General features: G+C 43.9%; 1 protein-coding gene across 1 annotated transcript in view; it reads left to right on the forward strand.

The window, feature by feature from the left end:
• Nucleotides 1-11,234, forward strand: part of dapk1 (death-associated protein kinase 1) — a 194,688-nt gene that overhangs the window by 160,066 nt on the left and 23,388 nt on the right. The window contains exon 24 of the mRNA XM_084181176.1: nucleotides 4,370-4,629. Coding sequence (XP_084037302.1) covers nucleotides 4,370-4,629 — 260 coding nt within the window. The remainder of the gene's footprint in view (nucleotides 1-4,369; nucleotides 4,630-11,234) is intronic.

Below are 11,234 nucleotides of genomic sequence, written 5' to 3' on the forward strand. Positions count from 1 at the left end.
CTTAATTTAGAGTTATTAATGTAACTTTAGTTGTTCTATATGTTTTGATATTTAATACATTGTAACATGCTGACTAGACCGCGCGCATGTTGATTTTGTCCATCCACACCAGACAGGATCAGGACACGCAGGTTGAAATATCAAAACGAACTCTGAACCAACTACACTGCTCAAAAAAATAAAGGGAACACTTAAACAACACAATGTAACTCCAAGTCAATCACACTTCTGTGAAATCAAACTGTCCACTTAGGAAGCAACACTGATTTGACAATACATTTCACATGTTGTTGTGCAAATGGAATAGACAACAGGTTGAAATTATAGGCAATTAGCAAGACACCCCCAATAAAGGACTGGTTTTGCAGGTGGTGACCACAGACCACTTCTCAGTTCCTATGCTTCCTGGCTGATGTTTTGGTCACTTTTGAATGCTGGCGGTGCTTTCACTCTAGTGGTAGCATGAGACGGAGTCTACAACCCACACAAGTGGCTCAGGTAGTGCAGCTCATCCAGGATGGCACATCAATGCGAGCTGTGGCAAGAAGGTTTGCTGTGTCTGTCAGCGTAGTGTCCAGAGCATGGAGGCGCTACCAGGAGACAGGCCAGTACATCAGGAGATGTGGAGGAGGCCGTAGGAGGGCAACAACCCAGCAGCAGGACTGCTACCTCCGCCTTTGTGCAAGGAGGAGTAGGAGGAGCACTGCCAGAGCCCTGCAAAATGACCTCCAGCAGGCCACAAATGTGCATGTGTCTGCTCAAATGGTCAGAAACAGATTCCATGAGGGTGGTATGAGGGCCCGACGTCCACAGGTGGGGGTTGTGCTTACAGTCCAACACCGTGCAGGACGTTTGGCATTTGCCAGAGAACACCAAGATTGGCAAATTCGCCACTGGCGCCCTGTGCTCTTCACAGATGAAAGCAGGTTCACACTGAGCGCATGTGACAGACGTGACAGAGTCTGGAGACGCCGTGGAGAACGTTCTGCTGCCTGCAACATCCTCCAGCATGACCGGTTTGGCGGTGGGTCAGTCATGGTGTGGGGTGGCATTTCTTTGGGGGGCCGCACAGCGGTAGAGGTAGCCTGACTGCCATTAGGTACCGAGATGAGATCCTCAGACCCCTTGTGAGACCATATGCTGGTGCGGTTGGCCCTGGGTTCCTCCTAATGCAAGACAATGCTAGACCTCATGTGGCTGGAGTGTGTCAGCAGTTCCTGCAAGAGGAAGGCATTGATGCTATGGACTGGCTCGTCCACCAACGCCACGTTGCACCACAGACTGTCCAGGAGTTGGCGGATGCTTTAGTCCAGGTCTGGGAGGAGATCCCTCAGGAGACCATCCGCCACCTCATCAGGAGCATGCCCAGGCATTGTAGGGAGGTCGTACAGGCACGTGGAGGCCACACACACTACTGAGCCTCATTTTGAATTGTTTTAAGGACATTACATCAAAGTTGGATCAGCCTGTAGTGTGGTTTTCCACTTTAATTTTGAGGGTGACTCCAAATCCAGACCTCCATGCGTTGATAAATTTGATTTCCATTGATAATTTTTGTGTGATTTTGTTGTCAGCACATTCAACTATGTAAAGAAAAAAGTATTTAATAAGATTATTTCATTCATTCAGATCTAGGATGTGTTATTTTAGTGTTCCCTTTATTTTTTTGAGCAGTGTATATTAACTTCGGGACAGGTTGAAAACCATTAAACATGTATGGCAATTTAGCTAGCTAGCTTGCTGTTGCTAGCTAATTTGTCCTGGGATATAAACATTGCGTTGTTACTTTACCTGAAATGCACAAGGTCCTCTACTCCGGCAATTAATCCACAGATAAAAGGGTAACCCGAGTGAGTTTCTGGTTCTCTCTTCCTTCAGGCTTCTTCTTCTTCTTCTTTGGACTTTATATGGCGGTTGGCAACCAACTTTAAGGTGCATTACCACCACCAACTGGACTGGAGTGTGGACCTCTGTTCATCTTTCGATCACCCACGTGGGTATAAGCTCCTAAAAACCAATGAGGAGATGGGAGATGGGGGACTTGCAGCGCGTCGAGCGTCACAAATAGAACCAAGTTCTGTTTTAGCGCCTTGCTACGTAGACGTAGACGCTCGCGAGCAGTGTGGGCGCAATGATGCATCCATACAGTAGACTAACATGTATGTGTTCATTTATTTTGCAACGCGTTGGTCTGGTCAGATCGTTGGTCTGGTCAGATCGTTGGTCTGGTCAGATCGTTGGTCTGGTCAGATCGTTGGTCTGGTCAGATCGTTGGTCTGGTCAGATCGTTGGTCTGGTCAGATCGTTGGTCTGGTCAAATCGTTGGTCTGGTCGGATCGTTGGTCTGGTCGGGTCGTTGGTCTGGTCGGATCGTTGGTATGGTCGGATCGTTGGTCTGGTCGGATCGTTGGTCTGGTCAGCCTGTAAGGCTGCATGATGCGACTAATGATGATTTGAAAAAAGTCGCTTGAAAGGCATGAGCTCTGCTTTGTTTGTTTTTTTTCAGGTTATACACTTCATCAGTCTCTCATTAACAATTTGACAAGAACTTGCTACTGCCTCTAATTTCCCAGCGGCATTACCTTTGTGTGGCCGTAATGCACCCAAAAGAAATCCATGCCTTTTGGTCCTCTGTAGCTCAGCTGGAAGAGCACTGCACTTGTAACGCCAAGGTAGTGGGTTCGATCCCCGGGACCACCCATACACAAAAAAAATAATTATGCACGCACGACTGTAAGTCGCTTTGGATAAAAGCGGCTGCTAAATGGCATATTATATTATTATTATATTATTTTGCGGCCAGTGGCCGTTGTGCGCTTCTCCCAGAGTGCTGCGTTGTGCCCTTCTCCCGGAGTGCTGCCTGCTCCGAAGCGCCTCTCACTCACATGGCTCTCCATCACTTGATCGGGTCTTTCTCACAGGCTACAAGTGAAGGCAGACACATCAAGGACGAAACTGCGCGCGTCCTTATCCAATTCCGAGGTGCATATTGAAGATATTGGAAGAACTGTCCACATTTACTTTTCGTCAGCCAACAAGATGAGTAGACCTAACGAACAGCAAAAGCACTAGCCCATGTCAATCTACTATCCCCCATAGTACAAAAGTTGACCTATTCTATTCTGTGCAATAAATAAATATTCCAAACATAGTCTGGGACAGTTGTGGGATGCGATAGATCCCAAATTAATACAACCACTAGCTGACCCTTCTTCTCCTGACCCTGACCCTTCTTCTCCTGACCCTGACCCTTCTTCCCCTGACCCTTCTTCCCCTAACTCTGACCCTTCTTCCCCTGACCCTGACCCTTCTTCCCCTGACCCTGACCCTTCTTCTCCTGACCCTGACCCTTCTTCTCCTGACCCTGACCCTTCTTCTCCTGACCCTGACCCTTCTTCCCCTGACCCTGACCCTTCTCCTGACCCTGACCCTTCTTCTCCTGACCCTGACCCTTCTCCTGACCCTGACCCTTCTCCTGACCCTGACCCTTCTTCTCCTGAACCTGACCCTTCTCCTGACCCTGACCCTTCTTCTCCTGACCCTGACCCTTCTTCCCCTGACCCTTCTTCCCCTGACTCTGACCCTTCTTCCCCTGACCCTGACCCTTCTTCCCCTGACCCTGACCCTTCTTCTCCTGACCCTGACCCTTCTTCTCCTGACCCTGACCCTTCTTCTCCTGACCCTGACCCTTCTTCCCCTGACCCTGACCCTTCTCCTGACCCTGACCCTTCTTCTCCTGACCCTGACCCTTCTCCTGACCCTGACCCTTCTCCTGACCCTGACCCTTCTTCTCCTGAACCTGACCCTTCTCCTGACCCTTCTCCTGACCCTGACCCTTCTTCTCCTGACCCTGACCCTTCTTCTCCTGACCCTGACCCTTCTTCTCCTGACCCTGACCCTTCTTCCCCTGACCCTGACCCTCAGCCAGACCACATACTGGTTCAACATGTTAAAGTCTCTCAGGGTAACATCTGAGAGCCAGTCACACAGCTCAGGACAGACTCCACTAAGTCATTCATCAAGTCCTAAGGAATACCCTTAAGTAGAAAATAATCATCCTGTATCTGTCTACTTTGTCTTGTCATATTTCCCTCCTCCTCTCTAACCCTTGACCTCTCGCTTCGTCCTCATCTCCTCTCTCCTATGTTGTCATGGTTCCAGCCTGTCTTAACATCACATGACAGACAGTTCAGTATTGCCGTTAGTAGAGTAGTGACTGCATCCATACAGTAGAATGATTTGAATGAGTTTGTTAGAAATATGAATGCAGGTGTAGGAGTTTAGCTATTAATGTAGGGGGCTAGGAGTAGATCTAGCTGTAGTGGAATGTTGAGCTGACCAGTAACACAGTGTGTCTGTCCGTCCCCAGCGTTTGGAGGTCGCATCCATAGCCCGCTGATGGTGGTCCTCGTGGGGACTCATGCTGACGTGGCTAGCCTGCCTCGGGGGGCTGGAGGGGAGTTTGAATACGACAAGGAGAGGCCTCTACTCAAGGAGCTCCGGAACAGGTTTGGCAACGACCTGCAGATCTCAGAGAGGCTGTTTGTGATGGACGCTGGAGCCTCCACCTCGAAAGATGTCAAACTGCTCCGGAACCACCTGCTGGAGCTACGAAATAACATGGTCTCCGTAAGTTCATACACTCTCACACCCAATAACATGGTCTCTGTTAGTTCATACACTCTCACACCCAATAACATGGTCTCTGTTAGTTCATACTCTCTCACACCCAATAACATGGTCTCTGTTAGTTCATACACTCTCACACCCAATAACATGGTCTCTGTTAGTTCATACACTCTCACACCCAATAACATGGTCTCTGTTAGTTCATACACTCTCACACCCAATAACATGGTCTATGTTAGTTCATACACTCTCACACCCAATAACATGGTCTCTGTTAGTTCATACTCTCTCACACCCAATAACATGGTCTCTGTTAGTTCATACACTCTCACACCCAATAACATGGTCTCTGTTAGTTCATACACTCTCACACCCAATAACATGGTCTCTGTTAGTTCATACTCTCTCACACCCAATAACATGGTCTCTGTTAGTTCATACTCTCTCACACCCAATAACATGGTCTCTGTTAGTTCATACTCTCTCACACCCAATAACATGGTCTCTGTTAGTTCATACTCTCTCACACCCAATAACATGGTCTCTGTTAGTTCATACTCTCTCACACCCAATAACATGGTCTATGTTAGTTCATACACTCTCACACCCAATAACATGGTCTCTGTTAGTTCATACACTCTCACACCCAATAACATGGTCTCTGTTAGTTCATACACTCTCACACCCAATAACATGGTCTCTGTTAGTTCATACTCTCTCACACCCAATAACATGGTCTCTGTTAGTTCATACTCTCTCACACCCAATAACATGGTCTCTGTTAGTTCATACACTCTCACACCCAATAACATGGTCTCTGTTAGTTCATACACTCTCACACCCAATAACATGGTCTCTGTTAGTTCATACTCTCTCACACCCAATAACATGGTCTCTGTTAGTTCATACTCTCTCACACCCAATAACATGGTCTCTCTCACACCCAATAACATGGTCTCTGTTAGTTCATACTCTCTCACACCCAATAACATGGTCTCTCTCACACCCAATAACATGGTCTCTGTTAGTTCATACTCTCTCACACCCAATAACATGGTCTCTGTTAGTTCATACTCTCTCACACCCAATAACATGGTCTCTGTTAGTTCATACTCTCTCACACCCAATAACATGGTCTCTGTTAGTTCATACTCTCTCACACCCAATAACATGGTCTCTGTTAGTTCATACTCTCTCACACCCAATAACATGGTCTCTCTCACACCCAATAACATTGTCTCTCTCACACCCAATAACATGGTCTCTCTCACACCCAATAACATGGTCTCTGTTAGTTCATACTCTCTCACACCCAATAACATGGTCTCTCTCACACCCAATAACATGGTCTCTGTTAGTTCATACTCTCTCACACCCAATAACATGGTCTCTCACACCCAATAACATGGTCTCTCTCACACCCAATAACATGGTCTCTCACACCCAATAACATGGTCTCTGTTAGTTCATACTCTCTCACACCCAATAACATGGTCTCTCTCACACCCAATAACATGGTCTCTCTCACACCCAATAACATAGTCTCTCTCACACCCAATAACATGGTCTCTCTCCACCCAATAACATGGTCTCTCTCCACCCAATAAAATGGTCTCTCTCCACCCAATAACATGGTCTCTCTCCACCCAATAACATGGTCTCTCTCCACCCAATAACATGGTCTCTCTCCACCCAATAACATGGTCTCTCTCCACCCAATAACATGGTCTCTCCACCCATCCTGCTCATTCCCTCTCTGTCTCTCTTCATCTAACTCACGATTCTCTCTCTCTCCACTGTGTGTGTGTGTGTGTGTGTGTGTGTGTGTGTGTGTGTGTGTGTGTGTGTGTATGTGTGTGTGTGTGTGTGTGTGTGTGTGTGTGTGTGTGAAAAACATTGTATCAATATTGCCAAAGCAACAACGTATACAATATACATTGTAATAAAATAATGAAGAATAATAATATAAAATGGTAGTAAATAATTATACAAATAAATACAAAGTAAATACAAATAACAACAATAACATGTTAACAGTCAATAGTAGAAATATAATAAATAGAAAAGACTAAACATGGAAAATGAAACTATAACTAACTGTCATCCTCAATATTACATCAGTACTACAACTACCATCATCATTACTACTACTACTACCACCACCATCATTAAACTGCTATCATTACCATCACCCCTACTACCATCATCATTACTACTACTACTACCACCACCACCATTAAACTGCTATCATTACCATCACCCCTACTACCATCATCATTACTACTACTACTACCACCACCACCATTAAACTGCTATCATTACCATCACCCCTACTACCATCATCATTACTACTACTACTACCACCACCATCATTAAACTGCTATCATTACCATCACCCCTACTACCATCATCATTACTACTACTACTACCACCACCACCATTAAACTGCTATCATTACCATCACCCCTACTACCATCATCATTACTACTACTACTACCACCACCACCATTAAACTGCTATCATTACCATCACCCCTACTACCATCATCATTACTACTACTACTACCACCACCACCATTAAACTGCTATCATTACCATCACCCCTACTACCATCATCATTACTACTACTACTACTACCACCACCACCATTAAACTGCTATCATTACCATCACCCCTACTACCATCATCATTACTACTACTACCACCACCACCACCATTAAACTGCTATCATTACCATCACCCCTACTACCATCATCATTACTACTACTACTACCACCACCATCATTAAACTGCTATCATTACCATCACCCCTACTACCATCATCATTACTACTACTACTACTACCACCATCATTAAACTGATATCATTACCATCACCCCTACTACCATCATCATTACTACTACTACTACCACCACCATCATTAAACTGCTATCATTACCATCACCCCTACTACCATCATCATTACTACTACTACTACCACCACCATCATTAAACTGCTATCATTACCATCACCCCTACTACCATCATCATTACTACTACTACTACTACCATCATTAAACTGCTATCATTACCATCACCCCTACTACCATCATCATTACTACTACTACTACCACCACCACCATTAAACTGCTATCATTACCATCACCCCTACTACCATCATCATTACTACTACTACTACCACCACCACCATTAAACTGCTATCATTACCATCACCCCTACTACCATCATCATTACTACTACTACTACCACCACCACCATTAAACTGCTATCATTACCATCACCCCTACTACCATCATCATTACTACTACTACTACCACCACCACCATTAAACTGCTATCATTACCATCACCCCTACTACCATCATCATTACTACTACTACTACCACCACCACCATTAAACTGCTATCATTACCATCACCCCTACTACCATCATCATTACTACTACTACTACCACCACCACCATTAAACTGCTATCATTACCATCACCCCTACTACCATCATCATTACTACTACTACTACCACCACCACCATTAAACTGCTATCATTACCATCACCCCTACTACCATCATCATTACTACTACTACTACCACCACCATCATTAAACTGCTATCATTACCATCACCCCTACTACCATCATCATTACTACTACTACTACCACCACCACCATTAAACTGCTATCATTACCATCACCCCTACTACCATCATCATTACTACTACTACTACTACCACCACCACCATTAAACTGCTATCATTACCATCACCCCTACTACCATCATCATTACTACTACTACTACCACCACCACCATTAAACTGCTATCATTACCATCACCCCTACTACCATCATCATTACTACTACTACTACCACCACCATCATTAAACTGCTATCATTACCATCACCCCTACTACCATCATCATTACTACTACTACTACTACCACCATCATTAAACTGATATCATTACCATCACCCCTACTACCATCATCATTACTACTACTACTACCACCACCATCATTAAACTGCTATCATTACCATCACCCCTACTACCATCATCATTACTACTACTACTACCACCACCATCATTAAACTGCTATCATTACCATCACCCCTACTACCATCATCATTACTACTACTACCACCACCATTAAACTGCTATCATTACCATCACCCCTACTACCATCATCATTACTACTACTACTACCACCACCATCATTAAACTGCTATCATTACCATCACCCCTACTACCATCATCATTACTACTACTACTACCACCACCATCATTAAACTGCTATCATTACCATCACCCCTACTACCATCATCATTACTACTACTACTACCACCACCATCATTAAACTGCTATCATTACCATCACCCCTACTACCATCATCATTACTACTACTACTACTACCACCATCATTAAACTGCTATCATTACCATCACCCCTACTACCATCATCATTACTACTACTACTACCACCACCATCATTAAACTGCTATCATTACCATCACCCCTACTACCATCATCATTACTACTACTACTACCACCACCATCATTACCACTACTACCATCATCATTACTACTACTACTACCACCACCATCATTAAACTGCTATCATTACCATCACCCCTACTACCATCATCATTACTACCACTACTACCACCACCATCATTAAACTGCTATCATTACCATCACCCCTACTTCCATCATCATTACTACTACTACTACTACCACCACCATCATTAAACTGCTATCATTACCATCACCCCTACTACCATCATCATTACTACTACTACTACCACCACCATCATTAAACTGCTATCATTACCATCACCCCTACTACCATCATCATTACTACTACTACTACCACCACCACCACCATTAAACTGCTATCATTACCATCACCCCTACTACCATCATCATTACTACTACTACTACCACCACCATCATTAAACTGCTATCATTACCATCACCCCTACTACCATCATCATTACTACTACTACTACCACCACCATTAAACTGCTATCATTACCATCACCCCTACTACCATCATCATTACTACTACTACTACCACCACCACCATTAAACTGCTATCATTACCATCACCCCTACTACCATCATCATTACTACTACTACTACCACCACCACCATTAAACTGCTATCATTACCATCACCCCTACTACCATCATCATTACTACTACTACTACTACTACCACCACCACCATTAAACTGCTATCATTACCATCACCCCTACTACCATCATCATTACTACTACTACCACCACCACCACCATTAAACTGCTATCATTACCATCACCCCTACTACCATCATCATTACTACTACTACTACCACCACCATCATTAAACTGCTATCATTACCATCACCCCTACTACCATCATCATTACTACTACTACTACTACCACCATCATTAAACTGATATCATTACCATCACCCCTACTACCATCATCATTACTACTACTACTACCACCACCATCATTAAACTGCTATCATTACCATCACCCCTACTACCATCATCATTACTACTACTACTACCACCACCATCATTAAACTGCTATCATTACCATCACCCCTACTACCATCATCATTACTACTACTACTACTACCATCATTAAACTGCTATCATTACCATCACCCCTACTACCATCATCATTACTACTACTACTACCACCACCACCATTAAACTGCTATCATTACCATCACCCCTACTACCATCATCATTACTACTACTACTACCACCACCACCATTAAACTGCTATCATTACCATCACCCCTACTACCATCATCATTACTACTACTACTACCACCACCACCATTAAACTGCTATCATTACCATCACCCCTACTACCATCATCATTACTACTACTACTACCACCACCACCATTAAACTGCTATCATTACCATCACCCCTACTACCATCATCATTACTACTACTACTACCACCACCACCATTAAACTGCTATCATTACCATCACCCCTACTACCATCATCATTACTACTACTACTACCACCACCACCATTAAACTGCTATCATTACCATCACCCCTACTACCATCATCATTACTACTACTACTACCACCACCACCATTAAACTGCTATCATTACCATCACCCTACTACCATCATCATTACTACTACTACTACCACCACCATCATTAAACTGCTATCATTACCATCACCCCTACTACCATCATCATTACTACTACTACTACCACCACCACCATTAAACTGCTATCATTACCATCACCCCTACTACCATCATCATTACTACTACTACTACTACCACCACCACCATTAAACTGCTATCATTACCATCACCCCTACTACCATCATCATTACTACTACTACTACCACCACCACCATTAAACTGCTATCATTACCATCACCCCTACTACCATCATCATTACTACTACTACTACCACCACCATCATTAAACTGCTATCATTACATCCCCTACCATCATCATTACTACTACTACTATCATACTACCATCATTAAACTACTATCATTACATCACCTACTACCATCATCATCATCATTACTACTACTACTACAACCTATCATTACGCTATCACCCATCTACTACCATCATCATTAC

Source organism: Coregonus lavaretus (assembly GCF_964263955.1).
Source record: "Coregonus lavaretus genome assembly, chromosome: 17".
In the NCBI taxonomy this organism is placed as follows: Eukaryota; Metazoa; Chordata; class Actinopteri; order Salmoniformes; family Salmonidae; genus Coregonus; species Coregonus lavaretus.